A 23,743-nucleotide genomic window follows, 5' to 3' on the forward strand; every position below is an offset into this window, starting at 1 on the left:
TAATGATTCCCAGGAAACAAAGCTTACCAAGAGAGGAGAGCCAGAGAAGTGACAGGGAAGCTACAGGATTTAACCTATTTGTGAACTCAGCCAAGCACAGTGGTAGCAGGGTATCATGGTTAGGTCTACTGTGCCAATTAGGCCAATAGGAATGTGTGGGAGGAGTTTAATCAGGTTGCAGCTTGAGTAGATCTCTGCCTCAAGTGTGCACTGCACTATCCTTGGGCCAAGGCAACCCATGGATCGTGTAGCTAGAACTAGAGGCTCCTTGAGACCTGCTTCGCCATGCTTCTGGCACACACATTGCTTGTGGTTGAGGCTGGTGGATCCTGTCACAGTGCATAGCTTGAGTTCATTGGGGTCTGCTTCGATTAACTCCCCTGCCTCACCCTACTGCCTGCCTATTGCTGCCTCCCTCTGCTGCCTGCTGCCTGGGAAGACTCCACTGTCTGCTTCCTGGACCTTGGACTCGAAGACCCTGTAAGTTGAAGGACTTTCAGTATATTAACTGTTCTATGAAAGTGAGTTGAACTGAGCCCTCTGTGCTGCTGTGTGGACTAATTAGCTGTTGTATTCCTTCTTGCTGGATAGATAGATAGACAGATAGATAGTCATGTGTCCTGGTTTTGTTTCTCTAGAAAACCCTGCCCTGCCTAACACACAGGACCTAACTGCTACAAAGAAGGTGTGTTTTAGACTACTCATGTGTATGGGCAAAAGAATTTAAGGACTATATTTGTGACTAATTGTGTAACGGATCACTTTAGTTTCTGTTCTGTTGGAAGTATAAAGCGTTCTAACAAAGGGTTTTAATGTGGTGTTTTCTTTCTTCAAAAATTTTTTTGCAACCATGCTGTTGATTGATAAATGTAATAGTCTGATAATGACACTAAAAATGTCTTTTTAAAATGTGCTATGTCAAGTTATTCTACTTTAAGCCATCTTGATAAACTGTCCAACAGTGAGAAGTATGGAATTCCTTCAGGGTGATGCCAGATGATTTGAAATATCCTTATACATAATATTGGAAGACTGCTTAGAGCCAGAGAGCCATGTTTCATAAGCCTAGTTGTGAGTTGAAATGAAGGTTGCTGTTGTGTAACCTGGACTTTACCATTAGAAATGGTCACCCAGCTGCCCCTTGGATGCAGGCTGGATCTAATCTGGTTTCCAATTTTTTTGGTTTATATTGTTGTTTTTTGTTCCTATTGGGGTGTAGCTCAGAGGTGTTATGCCATTAGGGGTCATCCTCTTGAAGTTGTGTTATATATTTTTCTGTCTTTTGGTGTGTGAAAGCCAGGATTGAAGAACCTATAGAGATAGCAGGTAGAATAAGGCTTATGGGAGGGAGGGGGTACAGTGGTGGTGGATGGGTGTGAAGGGGAGACGATATCAAGGAGTACATGTAGAAAAAGAATGTTTGGTAAGAGCCCCCAATAAAATGATTTTAAAAAAAGAAAACTGAAAAAGAATGTTTGGAAATGGATTGGAGTAGCAAATGCACACTTCTGCTGGATGTGATTGAACAATGGAATGATAAGACGTATGTATTAAATTCCAATTAACAACAACAAAAGGTCACCCAAGCAAGTTAATTAGCAGTTTATTTGGTTATAAAACATGGTTGTTGGTGAAAGCTAGATCGATTTAGGGACGAGTGGGGTTGTCTCCTCAATGCCTACAATGGCCCACATGGAAGGGTTGAAAATAAATCAGGCAACCATCGGACACCTATGGGAAAACCCAAACTGAGCATGCAAAGAGTAGGACCCCCTAGCATAGGTGAAACCTAAAACCTAGCCTCCACCGAGACCATGACATCACCCAGGTGCGTTTAAGTGAAGCCAATAAAATCAGCCCAAACTTTCAACCACCACTCACCAACCAGAGGTGTTAAAACTCTAGCTGTGGGTAAGCCAGGTCTCTTTTTACTCTGCCCTTGCTCACGGGCATGGTGTAAGGACCTAGTGTGTGAAGAGAGCAAGCCCCTGCATGCCCCATCCCCTCAGGACCTGCTCTGGGCTCTTAATCTCTGGGATTCCCCAGTTCTGCAAATGTGGGTTCCTGTCCCAGACTTCTTTTCCACGTGGTTCTCATGTCCACTTGTGAACCCCAGGATGGCTTCCACAAGACTTGGCACACTTTCCAGCAATAGCAGGTTCTCTTTTGAGACTGTGAAACCTGAAATTTTCCCTTTCCTTCATAAAAACTCACTTGGATTACAAAACATGCTTCTGCAATGTGAATTCTTTCAGCATTGTGTAGCAATAAGCGAGGTTTACCCAACTCCAGAAACCCAGCATTGGTACATCCTATGCAATACATCTAAACTGAATAATGGTAGCAGATGAAATTATAGATGGAGTTGGAACTTATGTATTGTGGTAGTTACATAATATTATGTCACCTTAGAGTGTAGGGGTGACAGCCTGATGGTACCTTCTTGTGGGTGTGACCTCTTCATAAGGAGGGTCCTGGGATCCTCCTCCTCTCTCTCTGCCTTCACCTTCCTGTTGGAGAGCCACCCGGAGATCGGCACTAGCCCTGAAGATACATCCATTGCCATTGGATCCAAAAGACCTTGCACCCACTGGCCTGCGATCTTTCTGCATCATTGCATGTGGCTTTGTGAGTCTGAAGAGGGATTTGTGGACTAGAATTGGGATTATAAACTAGTATCAGATTTATGGACTTCAGTTGGACTGGGTTGGGATGTTTTCCTTATATATAATTACTTCTTCAGATAAAGCTTTTATATGAGTGTCTCTGGATTTGTTTCTCTAGTCAACCCAGCATAATACATGTATCATCCATTATCATGTGTAACCAATAAACAATTTAATCTTAAAAAAAGAAAAACATCTTCAAAAGTAGTGGTTTTCAACCTTCCTCATGCCGCAACCCTTTAGTACAGTTCCTCATGTTGTGGTAACCCGCCCCCAACCATAAAATTATTTTTGTTGCTACTTCATAACTGTCATTTTGCTACTGTTATGAATCAGGGAACCCCTGTGAAAGGGCCGCTCAACCAGTCAAAGTGGTAGCAACCCACAGGTTGAGAGCTGCTGTTCTTTCTTTTTTTAAAAAAGTGTTTTATTAGGGTCTCATTTAACTCTTATCACAATCCATACATACATCAATTGTGTAAAGCACATTTGTACATTCATTGCCCACATCATTCTCAAAACATTTGCTCTCCACTTAAGCCCCTGGCATCAGTTCCTCATTTTCCCCTCCCAGCCCCCCTATCATGAGCCCTTGATAATTTATAAATTATTATTTTGTTATATCTTGCTCTGTCCGAGGTCTCCCTTCACCCACTTTTCTGTTGTCCATCCCTCATGGAGGAGGTTACATGTAGATCCTTGTAATCGGTTCCCCCTTTCCATCCCACCCTCCCTCTACCCTCCCAGTGTCGCCACTCACACCACTGGTCCTGGAGAACCGGTGTTCTAAAGGGATCATGGAATCACATTATTTTTGTACTTTTTTAAATGAAAGGAATGCGTGGGATTGGCATTTATATTTAAGGTATTTTTGAGCTATTGCAAAATAAAGCAAAACCCTTTTGGCTTTTTTTGAGCAGTATTACCACCTAGTTTGTCCACAGAGAAATTCACTTAGATTCTCTAGAGAGTGGATTAATCACCAAATGGCACAAACCACAAGTAGCACTCCTCTAAATAAGTAACCGGATACCACATTTTCTTCAATTAGATAATTGTCTGGTGTCATCTTTCTATAATTTATGTAAATTACAACCATAGATATACCAATTACCCTATTAAAACTGATCTGGTTCCCCAAAGACTTCTTAGAAGAAAACTTACAATAATTAATTGCCTATCTTTTCAGACTTGTGGGGGTGGGGTGGTATATATATATTTCTTTCTATAAAGTTTTTCAAACCAGGAATTGTTTATATTAAGTGGAAAAAAATAATTAGGAAAAACATGGCTTTATGTTGCATGGGAATATTATTAGAGAAACATTTGAAATAAAGTATTTAGGACCAAAAAGTAATCTATCCTTTGTCTTTAAATAATTGAAATGAAGTTTTCCTTGAAAAAGAAGCTGGAATCACTTTCATTGTTGAGTTAAAAGGCCTTTAAAATGAATAATAATGATTCCTTTAAATATTTTTAATGAAATTAAGCACAGACACAGCTAGCACTTTTGTTACCCACATATCCATATATTGTACTAGTTGGCATGGTAATTACATAATCTGTTGTCAATTGGAGTCTTATGAGTGAAGGGGTAGAACATTGTATTAGTCTGGGTACTTTAGAGAAACAAATCCACAAACTCATGTATAAGAGAGTTTAATATCAAGGTTAAGTGCACATTAAGAAAACATCCCAATCCAGTGCTGCCCAAGCCCACAAGTCCAACATTAACCCATATGTCCAACACCAATCCACTAAGTCCTCCTCCATCTCACAAAACAGATGCAATGTTGCCAGCTGCAGGAGGAAAGCCGAGTTAGTGAATGTGTAAATATCTCAGCCTCAGCGCTGGCAGAGGTCTCCACAGGGTTGCTCCAGCACCCAAGACTGCATTGGGGTAGGCCATTGTGGCTTCTCCTTGGGGAGGTCTTGTAGGAAGTCAGCCTTGCAAGCTGAAGCAGGGAACTGATAAGGCAGCTGCACCCTGGTGCGACCATCACAAAGCAAAAGACCCGAGAACTTGAAACACGAGGCTCACGAGCCATTTATCCCTCCGCCCTTCAGTTAACCCCACATGTATTTATCAGCCAGGTTGGCACAATAAACGAACTACCTCAAGCATGGAGTTGGTTCCAAATCATAGTGATGCCATGTAAAACAGAACGAAACACCACTCAGCCTACTCCATCCTCACAACTATTAGGTTTGAGCTCATGGTTGCAGTCACTGTGTCAGTCTATCTTATCAAGAATCATCCTCTTTTCTGCCACCCTTCTGCTTTACCAAGCATGATGCCCTTTCCCAGAAAGCCTCAGATCCCTCCTGCAGAGTGACTGGCGGTTTCAAATGCTGACCTTGCAGGAAGCAGCCCAACACATAGCCCACTCCCCCACCAGGGCTCCTTAGGAGAGACAGACATAGTTCATTAATCCCACTAATAAGGGAGTAATTCCATAGTGAGGGAGAGGAGGTAAATGGTCTGGTTGAATGGAATGATGTTCTGTGAGGACTTGGCACAAGGATTCTGACTTGGAATGAGAGGATGATCATGGCAGATTCCCTAAGGAAGTGAAGCTGAAGGCAATGGAAGTAGAGGAGCTAAGCAGCAAGGCAGTGGCCTGGGAGGAAGAGCACACCACACTGGGGAAACGGCAAGTGTTGAGGTTAGCTATGTGGTCAGGAGGCTTGGCAAGCGCGCCAGACTGAGGGGAAAGAAAAAAAGCTGTGGCCAGTGTACATCCAGGAGGAGCTGAGGGAAGAATAGCTAGTGGAGTGTTCGGTGCCAGTGCAGGGCAGAAATGAAGACACGGACACGGGAAATGTGGTTTGACACCGCGAAGGGCTCACACCGCTGTGCTGGGTGTAGCCCAGATGGCTGCCCTGCACGGTCTTTTATTTTCTCAGCTAGCGAAGGCACGGGTGAGTAAGCACGGATGCACTTTCTCAAAGTAACAAGGAATGAGGGAACAGACTAAGCACTGGGTTCTCATAACAAACTGCCTTATCAGGAGACTCAAGGTTTTTGTCCTTGGGAAGGAGCTCAGCGCCCTTGGACAGGTCCTGTTCCCAGAACAGCCTCCAAGCAGCCAAGGTGCCCAGACACCCCTCATTTGGGAGGGATATCTGGTGTCCATGGAAACAGTTCACTGCCCTCAGTCTCTATTAACCCCTTCGGGGCCAAGAAGCGAGAACAGTCAGAATCAGGAGGATTCTGTGTGTCCTGAAGAATTCTCATCTTTATCTTTTGAATAACGAGAACCTTAAAACAGAAGAGGATTTTTGTTTGTTTAATCGAAGGATAACATCACACAGCAAAATGCACACATCTATAAGCTTGATAACTATTTATATTTATATACAACCAAGTACCTACCACCAAAAATCAAGATGTAAAGCATTTCCATCATCCCAGAAAATTAATGTGTCCCCGAGTCAGGAACTTTCAAAGGAAATGACTTCTGACTTTATTGCTGTAGATTATTTTTGTGTCATTGAGCTTTATATAAATGAAATCATACAATATACTCTTTTGTGTCTGACGTCTTTCATTAAAAGCCTGTCTGTGAGATTCATCCATGGTATTGTACTTGGCAGAAGTCTTAGGAAGGTTTGACCCAGAAATGAAGGCAAAGGATGTGCAGGAGCTAAACAAGAGCTCTTACAGTAACAGCCCTTGACTCCACAGAGTTCAGCTGAGGTTTGTGGTTATGGGAATCAGGTGTGTGGTTAAAGGAGACTTGCTCATCCCTCCTGATCTTCTAATTTTGAATGGAAGTTTCATTTGTGCTCCTTTTTCTTCTTGTATGGTGGTCTTTCCTTTTAGATGGGGTTGTGTGCAAATGAGTTAGCACCAACTCATAATGACCCTTTAGATCAGAGACAAGCTAGTCCACAGACTGAAATCTTTATGGGTACAGATTGCTGCTAGTCTATAGAAAAATTTTATATCATTTTATTGAGGGCGCTCATAACAATCCATACATCCATTCATTGTGTCAAACATATTTTTACATGTTGCCATCATCATGTTTGAAACATTTCCTTTCTATTTGAGCCTTTTGTATCAGTTTCTAATTTTTTCCTTCCCTTCCTCAACCTCCCTCCTCATGAACTCTTGATAATTTATAATTTCTTTTTCATGTTTCACACCCATCACTGTCTTCCTTGACCCACTTTTCTGTTGTTCATGCCCCTGGGGTAGGGGTTATTCATCAATCATTGTGATAAGTTCCCCCTTTCTCCCCACACCTTCCCCCTACCCTCCCGGTATTGCTGCTCTCATTATTGGTCCTGTGGGGTTTATCTGTCCTGGATTCCCTGTGTTGCAAGCTCTTAACTGTCTAGCCAGATTTTTAAGGTAGAATTGTGATCATGATGGGTTGGGGTGGGGGAAGCATTAAAGAAATAGACAAAACTTGTATGTTTCGTCGGTGCTATACGCATTCCTGACTGTCTCGTCTCTCCCTTGTGATTGTTACATGAGGGGATGCCCAATTGTCTATAGATGGGCTTTGGGTCTCGACTCTGCCCTCCTCCTCATTCGCATCAATATGATTGTTTGTTCTTTGATGTCTGATACCTTATTCCATTGACACCTCATGATCACACAGGCTGGTGTGCTTCTTCCATTTGGGCTTTGTTGCTTCTCAGCTAGATGGTCGTTTGTTTGTCTTCAAGTCTTTAAGACCCCAGACGCTATATCTTTTGACAGCCAGGCACTATCAGCTTTTCTTCACCACATTTGCTTATGAACCTATTTTGTTTTCAGCAATCATGTTAGGAAGGTAAGCATCACAGAATGCTGGGTTATTTGAACAAAGTATTCTTGCATTGAGGGAGTACTTGAGTAGAGGCTCAATGTCCTAGACTGAAATCTTTTTTTCTTTCTTTTTAAAATCATTTTATTGGGGGTGAAATGCACACATGGTAAATGATGCCACTGAGAACAGCACAAGAGAAAAAGATTCTTTTGGTGAAGAACATGAAAAATATAACTTTACAATAACACTACCACCAACTGAAAATATGTTTATGTTTATACAAACATGTATATAGACATATATATGTATGGATATATATGTGTGCACAAATGTGTGTGTACATGCAGGTATGTGTATATAGGCAGGTCTATCTAGCTATATAATAATGACGTCGGGGACATAGTTATAGACGCTTCTGTGACATAAGCAAACACCCATAGTTTTCTAGGTTTGGAGCTTCGGGCCATAGCGGGTGCCACAGCTCAGTTACTTGGTATAATATAGTTCAGCAGCTGCTAGTCCTCCATCCCAATGAGGTGAGTGGTGTCTAAGGTCTTAAAAGCTTGTGAGCAGCCATCTGAGATACAACTACTGGTCTCTGCTTATCCAGAACAAAAGAAAAAAGATGTTGGTCAGAGACCCAGAGAAGAAAGTAATCTATAGGACGTATCGTCTCAAACCACAACATTATCTACCGTGAGGCCAAAAGAACTAGATAATGCTCTGCTGCCCTACTGACCATTCAGATCAATATGGGAGAAAACTATGAAACAGAAGTCAAATCTTTACAAAGTCCAGATTTATTGAACTGGTTGACACCAGTATGACTCCCCAAGACTATTGCCCTGAGATACTCTTTAGAGCCTAGATTCACAAACTTGACTGCTTATTGGAATCACCTAGGGATCTGGTGAAACGACAGACACCTGGGCTCTATTTGAAGAATCTCTAGAGGAGGGGCCCAGATCACAAGATCCACGGATGATTCCAATGACCAGCCAAGTTTGGGAACCTAGGCTTTAGACCTTAAACCAAAACAATCCCTTGGGATCACCTTTTCAATAAATGACAGATGGGTCTCATTTAATAATGACTACAATCTGTGCGTAATGAGCTTGTTTTGTAAAACATCTGTATGAGACTAAATGGTCAAAAAGTGTTAAGAAGTTCTGTTACTATTTGAATTGTGACCTAGCAATTCTTTTGATTCTGTGAGTCCTGAAACTCCAACTATACATTTATTTAAATGCTCTTACCTGTAATTCCTCTACATTTCAAAACAGAGATCCGTTCGAAATATCTGTATTCCTGTATGTCAAGTGTTAGTGTTTCACTCTTTCATGTGGGACTGAGTAACAATGAAAACAACTTTTCAGTATGCTTTTCCATGTCTTCTTCCCATTTTCTTGTTCAGCTGTAATTTTTAAGTAAATTAAGTGGAGATATACAGTGAAAAATCTGACTCCCCGCTTTGTCTCCTGAAAGATATCTTGTGTCCTAATGGGTTACAGATTGGGCTAACTGCAAGCTCAACAGTTTGGACCCACCAGCTGCTTCCTGGGAGAAAGATGAGGCTATTTCAGCCTATAATGATTTACAGCTTTGGAAACCCACAGAGGCAGCTCTACTGCTGAGATGCAGAGTTACTGTGAGGTAGAATTGACTGGATAGCAGTGAAATTGGTTTTTTGGTCTCCCAGTCTCTGTCCTTTTCAGAGGCAATTAATATTATTAGTTATATGTGTAGCCTTTTATAAAAGTTTTATGCAAATTGGTCCATTTACTTAGCTATCGTTGTCCTTTTTTAAGAACCAAACCAACTCACTGCCATCATGTCGATTCTGACTCATAGTGAATCTATAGGACAGGGTCGAACTGTCCCTGTGGGTTTCTGAGATTTTAACTTTTTATGGGAATAGAAAGCGTCATCTTTCTCCCAAGGAGCCACAGATGTTTTTGGACTCCTGACCATATTTGTGGTTAGCAGCCCAACATGTAACCACTATGCCACCAAAACTCCTTGTTTTAAGTATAAATGGTAATATATATCCACACTGTTCTGCATTTTGCTGTTTTTAGGCTTTTCTTTTTTTCTTTTTTACTTAATAAGATAATTACTCTTTAGATAAACAAGAATATGAGTACCTAGCTTATAGGGGAGTTGTGAAAATTAAATGAGTTAAGGAATGCAAAACCGTTAGAAGGGAGGCGAGTACATAGAGGTGTAAGCGGTAATCTGGATGTCATCAAAACTGGTCCAGGAATGGGTTTGGGCCTAGCTCCAATTTATGAACAGTTAGTTCCTACATCATGGGCCTGGTCCAAACTTTCCCTCAGGTCATCATGACCCTGGTCCAAACTTTCCCTCAGGTAGGGAACACAGAGCGCGGTGCTATAGCAAAATGTGGTGAAGAAATTTTGTAGATGGTGCCCAGCTACTAGATCAGATAGTGTTGTCTGGGGTCTTAAAGGCTTGTCTCCAAACAAGCAGCTATCTAAGTGAGATGTCAACTAAGTCCACATGGAAGAAGCACACTATCATCAGTCAGTCACCAAAGGATTGTGAAGCATATATGGTAACCGCAAGTTGAAGGAAGGATTAGTATCAGAGCCTAAAATGTAAGAATATGGGTTTTGCAGAAGGCTATGGATGACAGTGGAAGCCCAAGATCCATTTGTGGAACTGCCTAGGAAATAAGTAAGCCTCTGGTGGGCGAACTCCCTCCATCCAGAATTGAGGGATAAGAGGAAAGTGGTTACTAAACAGAGTGAAGTAGATTTGAGTATAGATCAAAGGCATAAATTTAACTTGAACAGTTAAAACTTTGTCAGCAGATGCCCCCCTACAATGCAGGCTGGAATTGATTGATCTGCTTTCCCAAATTCTCTGTACTTTTAGTTTATACTAGGTTTATCTATTTATTTATTTTTGTTTGGACTTATTAGTGGGTATCTCAGAGGAGTTAGGTCATTGGGGGCTACCCTCTTGAAGTTCTGTTATGTGTTGGCATATGAAACCCAGGATTGATGAGCCTATAGAGATAGCAAGTAGAATAAGGGATTGGGGGAGGGAGGTACAGTGCTGGTGGTGGTGGGGGAGGGGAAACAGAGACAATGTCAAGGAATCCACGTGGAAAAGAAATGTTTGGAAATTGATTGTGGTAGCAAATGAGCAATTCTGCTGGTGATTGAACTTATGGAATGATATATTTATCAAGTCCCAATTAATAAGTTTTTAAAAAGAACAGAAAAATAAGTAACATCAGGATTAACTGGAAAAAGATTGAAGTAGTCAAGGATTTAGTTTTTTTGGATCCATAATCAGAGCTTATGTTAGCATTAGTCAAGATAAGAAACATTACATAGGGCAAACCTGCTGAAACAACAAAACCCAAAATTTATTTTAAAATTTTAAAGAGTAAAGATGTTAGTTACATTGAGGACTGAAATGTACCTGACCCAAGTCATGAGATTATCAGTCACTTTATATGCATGTCAGAGCTGAATAATAAATGATAAATGAAGTGAACCACAGAAGAAATGATACCTTTGATTTATGGTATTGTCAAAGAATATTAGATATACCTTGGACTACCAGCAAATCTGTCTTTGAAGTAGTACAACTGGAGTATCGTTTTATTAGGGGCTCTTACAGCTTTTATAGCAATCTATATATTAATAGTATCAATCATATTTGTGCATATGTTACCATCATCATTTTCAAACATTTTCTTTCTACTTGAGCCCTTGGTATCAGCTCCTCTCTTTCCTTCCCTTCCCTACCCACTCACCCTCACTAAATTATACATTATTATTTTCATCTTACACAGTCTGTTGCCTCCCTTCACCCCCCATGTCTCTGTTGTTTGTTGGGTGTGTGCGTGTGTGTTACACACTGATTATTACTATCAGTATCCCTCTTCCCCCTTCTCCTCTCACCTTCCCCCTACCCTCATGGTATCGCTACTCCCATTACTGTTCCTGAGGGGTTTTATCTATCCTGTATTCTGTGTTGAGGATTCTTATCTATACTAATGTACATGTTCTGGTGTAGCTGGATTTGCAAGATGGAACTGGGTCATGATAGTGGGGTATAGGAAAAGGGACTACAGGAATGTTGTATGTTTCATTGGTGCCATTCTGCACCCTGGCTGACTTGTTCCTTCCTTGATCCTTCTGTGAGGGAGAGACTTTTTTTTTTAAAACGTACTTCAGATATGTTATCAAGGAAGGACAAGCTCGTGGAGAAAGAGGTCAGTGAAAAAGATGAAAACCCTTAACAAGGTGGATTGACACAGTGCCTGCAACGGTGGGCTCAAGTGAGGAGGATGCAGGATTAGGTAGTGTCTTATTATGTTGCACATAGGGTTGCTAGGAACCTAACAAGTTTATGCTGACTGGGTGGAACTAGTTAAGAAGGCCCTACACTTGACCTTGTAGTTGTTTTCCTTTAAGCAGGAGCAATCAACCACTACCTATCTATTTCTAAATATAGTGAGAGTCTGCCTGCAAAAGCTTATACTTTAATTTACCACACATTCACTGTAGGAAAAATGGCAAAACCCAAAGGAAAAAAACCCATAAAGACCGATTAACCCCAGTTCTTCAGAGACAAGTCCTATGGACACTAGATTTAACACTAGGGTTTCAGGTCATATTAAAAGTTTCTTGGTAAGGAGATGAGTCAGTCAGGGTGCGATGTAGTACCGATAAAGAATACAGCTTTCCCCTAGTTCCTAAATGCTCCCCCCCTCCCCCGCACTATCATAATCCAAATTCTACCTTGCAAGTCTGGATAGAGCAGAGGATGTACACTGGTACAGATAAGAGCTGGAGGCACAGGGGATCCAGGGCGGATGATAGCTTCAGGACCAGGGGTGTGAGTGGTGATACTGGGAGGGTAGAGGGAGAGCAGGTTAAAAAGAGGGAATCGATGACAAGGATCTATATGTGACCTCCTCCCTGGGGGACGGACAACAGAAAAGAGGGTGAAGGGAGACGTCGGACAGGGCAAGATATGACCAAATAATAATCTATAAATTATCAAGGGTGCATGAGGGAGGGGAGAACGGGGAGGGAGGGGGAAAAAGAGGACCTGATGCAAGGGGCTTAGGTGGAGAGCAGATGCTTTGAGAATGATGAGGGCAATGAATGTACAGATGTGCTTTACACAATTGATGTATGTATGCATTGTGATAAGAGTTGTATGAATGTATGGATGTGCTTTATACAATTGATGTATGTATATGTATGGATTGTGATAAGAGTTGTATGAGTCCCTAATAAAATGTAAAAAAAGAAAAGGAGAAAAAAAATGATTAGGGCAAAGACTGTACAGATGTGCTTTATACAATTGATGTATGTATATGTATGAACTGTGATAAGAATTGTATGAGCCCCAATAAATTGTTAAGAAAAAGAGTTGTATGAGCCCCTAATAAAACGTTTTAAAAAAATAAAAGATGCCTGGTATTGCTAGAGGCAGTACATACCTATTAAGATAAAAATCTTGCCAGAAGCTATGGTCATTTATTTGATGGAATTAGCTAAAGCTTTTCACTGATGCTCATTTTCCTATCTCCACTCTGGGACTTCATATGCATATTTCACTACGCTGAAGCCCTTTTTGGCCCATGTAACTCGCGTGTGGGAAAGAAGGGGCAAATCGTTTCTCGCAAGTGGGGCTATCCTTGCGTCCTGGGTCTGAGGCCCAGCACAGCTCCTTAACGAGGCCCACTCCAGGGCCAGGGAAGCTCCAGCGGGCCCACTCGCCCGGTAGCACACGGCGGCGTCGAATCACTCTCCAGGCGCTGCCAGCAGCCCTTTTGGCGGGCTCCGACGCCCCGAGGCCCCGCCCCCCGGCGTGATCTATCCGCAGCCTTAGAGGCGGGTGCTGCGGTCTGATTGGTGGAGGAGCCAGGCTGGCTCCGCCCACGCCCGGCACAGACGCGAGCACGCTGAGTGGCAGGAGCCAGCCGAGGAACTGCCCGTGCGAGGAGCGGCGCCCGGGGAGGGGGCGTGAAGAGTGGGGTGCCCGTCTTAGGGCCTCCCCCCAAAAGCTGCGGGGTCGGAAGTGCGGCCAGCAGCCCCGGGGACAAGGGGGTGGGTGGGTTGAGAACAGCTTGGCGGCGAGGCCGGCCTGCCGCCCCTTCCCCCCACCCCCGTCGGGCCTGGTCGGCAGAAGTCCCGCGGCTCGCTCCTCAAGCCGACGCGATGGCGACTGCTGCGGAGATGGAGGCCTCTCCAGCGACGGACGCGAGCTGGGACGGCGGCGGCGGCAGCGGCGGGGACGACGGGATAAAGCAGGCGTTTCCGGAGCCGGAGCCCTCCCCACAAAATGGCGGCGACGGCGTCCTCAGCATCGCGGAGCCCGGCGGCGGCGGCGCGCCTGAGGAGACCGCGGCGGCCGAAGCCTCCCCGGGCCTCAGCCATGAGCAGCTTCCGGACGCTTCCGAGGCGGGCGCGGCCGCCCTGCTCAAAGGCCCCGAAGAGCCGGAAAGGCCCGTTAGGAGGAGTTTTCAGATTCCCAGGAAGAGCCGAGAAAAGAAAGGTGGTGCCTTCCCTCCTCCCCAACCTCTCTCTCTCTCCCCCCTTCATCTTTCCATTAGAGCCGCCTCTGTCTCCTCTCCCCACACCCGCCCGAGACACGTAAGCACGCATCCCGCGCCGGCCGTTTCCGTGCCCACGGCCTTCAGCGCGGCGCGGGAGGCCGGCGGCCGAAGCACGCTCCCTCAGCCCGTGGCCTGTGGAAGTCGGAAGTAGCTGCGGTTGGAAGCTGGTCCCTCAGGCGGCGGCTCCCCTCCCTCCCGGCCCGCCGGGGCGAGAAGCTGGCGTGGCCTCAACCGGATGCTTCTGAGAAGTTGCCCTGTGGAAATAGCTTCGTGGCCCCGTCCCCGGGGCTCCCCCAAAGCCACTGCGTGTTGAGGACCACAAGTGCTGCGCCCTGTGGAAGGAAGGCCCTCGGCGCGCCGGGTCCCCTGGAGATTGGCGTGATGTCCGCGCCTTCCGTGCTGTAGCAATCTGCCACGAGTCGATGTGATCCATGCACACTATTTGCCATCACACTCTTAGTTCCACGTTGAGCTTTTTGGGTGGTGGCCCCGGCCCATGTTTTTGAAGAGTAGATCAAATAGGTGTCTCTCCTTCAATTCACATGTAGTTGGGTTTTTCTTATACTTGAGAAGCTTGGGAAGGTAGGTCCTGGGTGGGTGCAGTAACCTCCCTCCCTAGTGGGAGAGCGGGCCCGGGACAGAAGTGAGCTGTCCAAGAGTCACACCTTGATCTTGCAGAGGATAGGCTAGAGGCCCAGATAATTTTGCACGTTCAGGTTTAGCGCTTGAAACCAATGGAGACAATCATGGGGACGCCATTACTTTTTTTTTTTTTTTAATCTTGGGTACCATCTTGTGACGAACGGAGATGAACATGCATATTTTCATAATCTTTCATTAGGATATTGTTTACTATCCAGAGATTGTAGATATTCAGGATTTGGTTTATGCAAATCCTTGACCTCTTTCCTGCGTGGTTTCAGTTTTTAATGACTTACTTTTGGAAATAATACAAACTTTTAAACTTATAGTAGCTTTCTGGTTTGCAATTTGAATATTGTGTAAAGAATCATCTTAGAATCTTTATTGAGCCGTGTGCTTTTTGCCATGTGCATAACCAGCACCATTTGCTCCAGGGGAAGTTTTGGAGGCTTTTATCAGTTAAGGTACAAATCATTAAGTTCAGAATGGCAAAGCCAAGGAAATGCTTGGTGTTAAAAGAGCACGTTGACTGAGAAGTTAATTTTTGTTTCCCTAATTTGAGGAATATTTCTAGAAGTATTTTTAAATTAAGAGATTTTGAACTTCAAGAATACATTGTTATATCAATTTTCTTGGTCTATTTGGTTAAGTTGTTTAGTTACGGTCTTGAGAAAAGTCAGATGCGCAGGCTGAATTAAAGGTTTGAGATACATTCAGGTGGGGGGGGGGGTCTTTATGACGTAGCAGATGGCTTTTTTTCATTTTAGGATAAAATTACGAAGTTCATATGTAGAGTTTTAAGTATCTGAGAATGTAGATATAAACCTCAATTTACCATTTTTTAATTTAGTTAGTGCCAGAAAATTGGTCTCATCCCTTGCAGTTTAGTATGCGGAATGGCCATATGTGCGTGGTTTTTTAATTAAACCAAATCAGGTTGCTGTAAAATAGACGTCAATTGAAGACATCTAAAGTGAAAGTAATTGAAGGATTAGGAGATAAAAAACCCAGTTTTCCCTGGAGTCTAGTGCTCTTGGGCAAAATTAATCTTTTTAGTTTTCATCTACAAAGCTTGTAGGTAAGAAAAATGCCACAGTGGGCTTTTTCAAATTTAGTGAAACTAACTCATCTAGCTTTTCAAGTAAAGCAGTAATGATTTACGTAGATTTAAGACATTTAAGTAGCTTCACCACAATGTTTTAATCCAAATTTAGAGGTTAATGCTTGATAATGGAGCTGAGAAAAGTTCAACTTTATCTTGTAAGGTGTTTCATTAGAAATGCTTCCGTCTTTATGGGTCATTCCAACATCATTTCTTTGAAGGCTGAAAGCCAGGTATGAGTTGTGGTCATCTGATTTTTACTAGTGAATATTAGGTTATTTTCAGTAGGTAGGACTGCGGGAGCTTTTCTGTATCAGAAGCGTCTGTTGCACTTGTATCTTAATGGCGAACCTTTGCTTAGGACTATGATTTTCAGTGAAATTTAAGATTAGGACTTGAATATATTTTGCCTTAAAAGCAAATGGTATGTAGTTTGTTGACTCTGTTCTTTCCTCTTCTTGAAAAAACTTTTATTGGCAAGCTCTAGTTGTAGGTCTTAGTCTAACAATCTTTTGTGGTAGGTACTATTCCTAATTTGCAGATGAGGAAACCAGTATTGATAGGTAGGTTAATACACTTACCCAAGGGAAGAAGTAGTAAATGTCTTCTTTTGAAACTTAAACCTAAGGTAAAAGTCATTTAGTGAATAGCTCCTAATGTGCCATGGAGTTGATTCTTAGGCATGCTTAACTTACTGCCCCTGGGGCTTTCCTGGGTTTAATCTTTACCAAATAGACCTCCAGATCTTTCACCCTGTGGAACCGGTGGTGGATTGGGATTGCCAGCCTTGTGCTAGCAGTGGAGCACTTAAACCATTGTGCCTCCACAGAATGTTAAGTAGCTTTTTACTGCTATTGCAGTTTGGCTAGCCAGGGTCTTTTTATAATGTAAAAACAAGTGAGTTTTTTTGCTTTACTCATTTATAAAGTGCTCCCTCCCCCGTTATTTATATTTATATTTAGTGTGCCTTTATCTTAGAGGAATTATATTCACTATAAAATAAGTGTTTAATTAATACTGATTAAAGATGAAAGAATTATTGACCGGAAAATAAACAGAAACAAACTCATTGCCATCGAGCCAATACCAACTCATAGAGACCTTATGGGGCATGGTAGAATTGCTTCTGTGAGTTTGCAAGACTAACCAGGGGAGTAGAAAGCTCCATCTTTCTCCAGTGGAGTGGAAAGCTCCATCTTTCTCCAGTGGAGTGGCTTGTGGTTTTTGAAATGCTGAACTTGGCAGTTAGCAGCCCAACTCTTCTGGAAAAGCATAAAAATTACCTTCTTGATGCCCAATAAAACCTGTGAGAGCTGGAACTAGATGGAACTGCTTTGTTTTCAAGGTATCGCTCAAATGTGAACTGGTCTGGCTCTTTTTGAGTTTGCTGCCTTACACAGGTTCTGGCTTTCACAGCTTTTTCATATATATTGACTGGGCTATTTTCATAATGTAAGAGTAACTATTAGGTTTAATCCAATTGGAAAAATACTTTGTTAGATGCTTCATTGTTGGCTACTTTTACTCCAAATCCATTAAGTCCCTGAATATAAATTAAGATTGGTAATTGTATTTCATTGTTTTTCCCCTCTCAAGTTCTTGGGAAATGAGGTAGTGATGATTCACTTTCTGGGAAATGCTTACTGGCTAGTGTTTGTTATGGGGCACAAGGGAGTCTCTTACAAATTAACTGTGTTTATACATCTGGACCCATACTGTTCTAGTTCAGAAGTAAATGACTAGTTTTGTACTCTGAATCTTCCCACAGAATTGCTGTTGTGTCCTTGAATTCTTGGGGCAAAGTTTTGTTTTTAAAGGAAATTTCCACGAAGCTTTAATAGTGGATAAGTAAAACTGGGTCTTGAGTACCATAGTCTCCCTACATGAGAAGTAAATCTGAACAGGAAACTGGGTAGAACCCAGTCTTCCACATAAAACATTTGATGTGTATTCTGTGTAATGGTGCTAAGACCTCTCCCTAGTCCACAAAATTCAACAATCCGTTACATATTTTAACTCAACTCTCTTACTGTCTCCCAGTGTATTTTCTAATTCTGCCCTATTTAATCTTGTTGATAAATACATATATTCACCTACATTAAATACATATGAAACGGCTAAAACATGCCTATATTAGTATTTTTATTAAAATATTTTAAAAATACCTCAAGCAAATGATTTCCAGGAACAAGTGAATAGTTAAATGTAATCATTAATGCCTCTGAACTTCTGCCTTTGGATTCAGAGAGAATTGTGGACCACCTGCGATCCCCAGACTACTCTTGCCATTTCCTCTGATTCCATGAATCAGTTTTATTGTAAATTGAAAAATTATGTTTATACTGTAGATTTTCCATTTGTATGTTTTGATAACACTGGTCTATCCACAATTTTAAAAGCTAATTTTTAGGTGTATGTATGAAACAGTTTTACATAGATGTGCACATAATTTCACCTTACAGATGTTCAATAACACTACATAAATTGATAAAACTAATTGAGGAAATGGTCTTTTGACCAATGAACAAAACTGCTATTAGATGATTTAAATTTTAAGTTCGGTTGCTTAAATGTAAATTTAGTTCTTAAATTAAGTTTTGTACATGACTAGTAATAAAACATGCTTATTGATCGTATAGGGACTCAAGAACCAATTTTAACACGTTTTTATTGTGAATTAGGTGGAGACTTAAAACATTTTAGATCAACAGTCTAAATGATCAACTCCCTACCCCACTAGCTTACCTTAAGCCGGCCCCGCTCTTTGATTTCTCTTCTTTCAATACCCATCAACCCTCATGTTTCACCTCTTCCCCTTAAGTCTGTAATTTCTGAAGTATGTTCCCTTTGATATAAAAGTTATTGCCTTAGTTTCCCTCCCCCCTTATAACAGTGGTCTCATATAATATTTGCCCTTTTGTAATTGACCAATTTCAGTGTAATTTCCAGGTCCTTGAGGTGCTTTTTGGTTTCATTGTTTTTTAGTGATACATATTCTATTGTGTGTATGTACCGGAGTTCCTTTTCTCCATTTATCTGATGAGCATTTAGGTAGTTTCTATCCCAAATTCTTATTGATACTGTTAGTTGCCTCTCCTGATCTGTAAGTCTTAACTACCCTTCAGAATTTGTTTTTTAATCTCATACATCTAGAATCAATTTTGTCAATAGGGAGAACTTGTATGATTAGAAATCAATTTATTAACTGATATACTTAACAGAATTCTTTAAAGAATTCTTTTAAGCAAAATTGCATGTTTTTTTATGTGTGAAGTAACTATTTACACTGATGTTAAACTGTAAGCAACAACAAATGTTAATACTGATTTTGATCCTGTCAACTGTAGGACAGTTAAAATAAGGGAGGGAGGGGGGAATGATCTAAGAGAAGACTAAAGTAGAAAGTATAGATCTAGAATTCAGATTCTTTGTTCTTTTATAGCTAATTTTTCATTACTAAATGGTTCTGTATTTGCTAATCTATAAAATGAGCAAATAATTTGTCCAGCCTTTAGAATATTTGATTCCAGCTATCACATGAATTATATAAGGGTTAAATGTTGAGCTACTGACTCCAACGTGAACAGCTTAAAACTACCAGCCACTCCAGGAAGAAAAGAGACTGTTCTCTTGAAGAATATACCAAGAAAACAAAAAAGATTATACAGTCCCAGAAAGCCTATGTAGGGTCACTACGTAACTCAGAATCAGCTTGGTGGCAATGAGTTTTGTGTTTTATATGTGCATAGCCATGTAACTTCTTTATAGTTCAGGATACTGACTGATTACCAGCTGCCTCATTTATTAACTTATGCTGGATTCTCAGATAAGTATTGGATAGCTAACCACAAAGTTGGTGGTTCAAACCTACCAGGTATTCTGCAGGAGAAAAATGAGGCTATTTGGCTTTATAAAAATTTACAATCTTGGAAACCCTGCTGCATAAGGTTTATCAGTCAGAATCTACTTGGTTTTAGTTTGAACTCTTTAATAAAATATTTGAATTGAGAGAATGCATTTCTCTTACTGTGCTTTCTGAGCTTTCATTTTGTTTTATATTACTGAATTAGAGAATGTGACATACAAATTGAAAAATGTTGCTAGTTGTATACTCGGTTATCAGTATAAAAGTCTTAAAATATTTTTCATTTTCTTCACTCAATCATTTAATCTTGAGTTCAGTAATCACAGTTCTATCAGTATGTTAAAGACAAGACAAACATTGTAGATAACCTGCCCTCATGGAGTTTACAATTAGTAGATTATTTCCTATAAATTTGATTGTAAGTTATTTTGTATTGAGTAGTCTTGGTTCTGTTCAGTTTAGTAGGTATCTACTATCAGCTGCCTTTAAGAGTACAAGTGGAACCTAGAAAATTTAAAGCTATGACTGACATTCATTAACCCTTAATAGTGTCTTGACAGAAATTATGTAATAAAGTATAACAGGTTAGGTGAAGAGTTATAATGCATTTCTGAGTTCTATAAATGGTTGTGTAGACTGCTAACAAGAGATTGGCAACTTAAATCCAACTAGAAGTGGTTTAAAAGAAAGCCTGGCGATCTACTTTAGAAAAATTAAAACCACAAAACGTGTAGTACACTGTTCTAAACACACATGGAATTGTCATGTGTTGTAATCAGCAGTTTGGTGTTTCAGTTTCTGACTAGTTCTGTCTATACTGAAAATCAAATGTAGGAAATTTTAGAAAGTGAATCTGTAAGTTTACTAGTAAAAGTATTCATAAAGTGGAAATTAGCATAGTTTACCAGTAATCCCATTAACTGAATATCTTAAAAAATTAAATGTGGTGTAGCATGGTTGGAAGGAGCCCTGGTGGCATTTGGTTGCTAATCAAGGGGGTGGGTGATAGTTTGCTCATCAGCTGCTCTGCAGGAGAAAGATACGACTATATTTCTGTGAAGATCAGACAAAAAACATGGTTGAAGAATAAAATAAAATCTTGCTATACTACAGCTACTGAGCTTAGAGGTTTTTTTCCCCCCCATTTTTGTCCCATAGAGTAGCATATAATGGTATATAGTAATTAGGACAACCGGAATTCTCCATGTGACAGCTTAGAGATAGGAATTTATGTTTAGTGATTTGCAAAAAAGCCTCATCAAAGCCAAAAATGCTAGATTTGGTATTTGTGTTTAGGTTTGATTTCCAAGTCTCACATTTTCCCATTGTCATAAAAAAGGCTTTAGATTGACCATTAAAAGCCATTACGATACAGCATATTTATTCAAACCTTAGCACTAAAATGGAATCATTTCATAGACACAAGTGTCTTAGTTTTGTGAAGCTTTCATTTATAAGTATTGAATTTGCTGTTCTGGACAATAATTATGTAGTATAGCATAAAGTAGTTGCAATAAGTTGAGTATATGCAGATTCTTAAAGAAAGCCCCAATAATTAAGCTGCTTAATGTAGCATCCCTAAGTTTGCAACCTTCTTGTTTGTATATAATGCAAAATCATTGTTGAAGGAGGAAACTTCTTTTGGATTTTTATATCTTCAGTTAATAGCACTTTGGAATATCACAAAGTGAGATAGCCATTGCCTCTTTTTCACTTTATTTAAGTTATTGTACCCACAAAACAATATGAATTTAAGTGCAGTGATCTTACTAAGTCATTCTTTATTATTTTTATTTTTAGCACTTTTCCAGCCATTAACTCCAAGTTCCCGAGAATTTGAAGATGTTTTAAACATTCTCTACTCATCTTACCTTGAACCAACCTCCGTAACAAATTTTAACTACAAACGTGCTTGCTTGATACATAATGAACTCTTGGAAAAGGAGGTATGCTTTAAAATCAGTTTTTTTTAAGGTCATAACATTTAATTGCAATTTAAAATCAGTCAAGTGAAATCTTTTTTTACCCACTAAACATTGATAAAGAACTATATTTAAGATAGAAACTTAGTGATGTGTAAATATGAAGGGGGCTTCAAAAAGCTTGTGGAAGAGCTTGATTATCTTTTGATTCCATTTTTTATGAACTTTTTTATGCCAAGCCTCTTTGTGATAAAACTTCTTTTCCTAAAAAAAAAACAAAAAAAACTTCTTTTCCTAAAAATGAATTTTAAGTGTAGGGGAGCTCATTGTATAAAATTCATTTGTAAATTTATAGGAGTACTTCTGCCCTTTCATAAGAAGTTACTAGTTTTTTCTTGAGCTTACGTTAATTCAATGAAATCTCTAATAGTATATTATGTCTGAATTGGAAAATAATGAAACCAAGCGTGTATTTTTCTCAGGATTTATTATATTGACATCTCCTTTTCCCGTGATTGCTGAATGCATGGTGTCTGGATTGCCTTCTTTTAATTAGTAGGAATTCGTAATGAACAAGTAGGAACAAAAAGTAAACCTTGACCATGAATTTGTGTTTTATGTACAAGTTAGAATATTCTTTGAGTAGGAAATAGTTCTTTGATAAAGGAAAACTGGCATGTGTAATTCTGAAGTATAAGTGAGAAGTTTAGAAATACTTAATTTTTACTTCTAAAGGAAAATTAAATATTTTCTGCCTTTAGAAGTTGATTAATATGATACTAACTTTGTAAAGATTTTTAAAGGGGAAGAGGATTACTGGCTTTCAGAGGAAATGAGAGCCTTGGTAGTTTGAGGTGTTGCATGGTATCATAGGGATCATTAACTTTTTATATGAAAATGTAAAGATTCATTAATTATTATTGAAGATCAGCAATGGCCTGAAAACTACCCAAAGTTGTTAAGGTCTACATTTTGAACATGTAAGGGGACTTTAAAAAGTTCATGAAAAGACACCTTCATCCCATTTTAATTCCATTTTCAACTGTAATGCAATACAATTAACATCATAGAATTCGATAATTTAATCATATTAAGAAAACTTGTACAGTTATTAGCACAATCAATTTTTGAGCATTTTCTTTTTTCTTGTACTCAGCTTACCATTTTGCTTCAACCTCCCTACCATATCCCTAGGAAACCATTAATCCAGTTACCCCTAGGACACTATTAGTCCAGTTACTGTTTCTAGATTTACCTTAATTCTGTTTTTTTCATAAGCTTTTTTTGGGCCATCCTCATAAATTTATTTGCTTGTACCGGAAGTAAAAGCCAGCAGTTTTAGGGAGTGGTTTCTAACTTGAACTAAGTCATTCTTTTATCTTAGAAATATATATATGGTACCCATCTATGTGCGTGCCTGGCATTGAGAATGGAGTTATAAAGAAAATAAACATCTTCTCTTGCCCTTGTTAGCTATATAGAACTTGGCCATTCAACAAAATTTATTAAACTGCTTATTCTAAGGAATATGGAAAACAGACAACTAAAATAATGTACCTATGAGAGAATTGGAATGTATAAAGTTTTATTAGAAATTTAGTTGAAATTGATAAACACTAGATGTTTGACTATACATATAAAATTTAAAGGACTGAAATTATAAGGAAAATACAGTTTTTTTGTTTTACTTTGATAGGTTTAGAAGTTCTTAGGATCAAAATTCATAATTTGAAAATGGAGTCAATAAGTAGTTAACAGATTTAATTTCATTTAGTTTACAGAAAAGCGAAGAGAATTAAAGTTTGATGGGCGCTTAGATAAGGAACTTTCAGAATCCTATGCATTTCTGATGGTTGATCGACATCAGGTGAGTGAGCTCATAAAAATAATTCATGGGCATTTCTATTATAAGTTAATTTTATAATTAGTAATATAATTGACAATTATAAATGATCATGTTCTATATGTATAAATGGAAGAAATTATTTGTGGGGCAGTTTTTTTATATTGTCATTTATTTTTCAAATGTACTCTTTTCCTTTATTTACTTTTTCTTGAATGTGCTTGATGATTTTTTTAATTAAAATACTGTTTTTTATATTGCTTAATACTTGTGCTTGGAACCATTTTTTTACTTTACCCCTGCCCTTCCCAGAATCTGTCAAACAAACAT

The 23,743-nt window shown here is 40.0% G+C and overlaps 1 protein-coding gene across 9 annotated transcripts in view; it reads left to right on the forward strand.

The window, feature by feature from the left end:
* Window positions 1-13,379: 13,379 nt before the first annotated feature.
* The window catches only part of TASOR (transcription activation suppressor), a 72,240-nt gene continuing 61,876 nt past the window's right edge, over window positions 13,380-23,743 (forward strand). For all 9 annotated transcript variants that reach the window (XM_075550012.1, XM_075550020.1, XM_075550014.1 and 6 more), the window contains exons 1-3: window positions 13,380-13,978; window positions 21,449-21,594; window positions 23,345-23,437. In XM_075550012.1, the coding sequence (XP_075406127.1) occupies window positions 13,642-13,978; window positions 21,449-21,594; window positions 23,345-23,437 (576 nt within the window). In that variant the 5' untranslated portion in view covers window positions 13,380-13,641. The remainder of the gene's footprint in view (window positions 13,979-21,448; window positions 21,595-23,344; window positions 23,438-23,743) is intronic.

This window comes from Tenrec ecaudatus, chromosome 5, assembly GCF_050624435.1.
Source record: "Tenrec ecaudatus isolate mTenEca1 chromosome 5, mTenEca1.hap1, whole genome shotgun sequence".
In the NCBI taxonomy this organism is placed as follows: domain Eukaryota; kingdom Metazoa; phylum Chordata; class Mammalia; order Afrosoricida; family Tenrecidae; genus Tenrec; species Tenrec ecaudatus.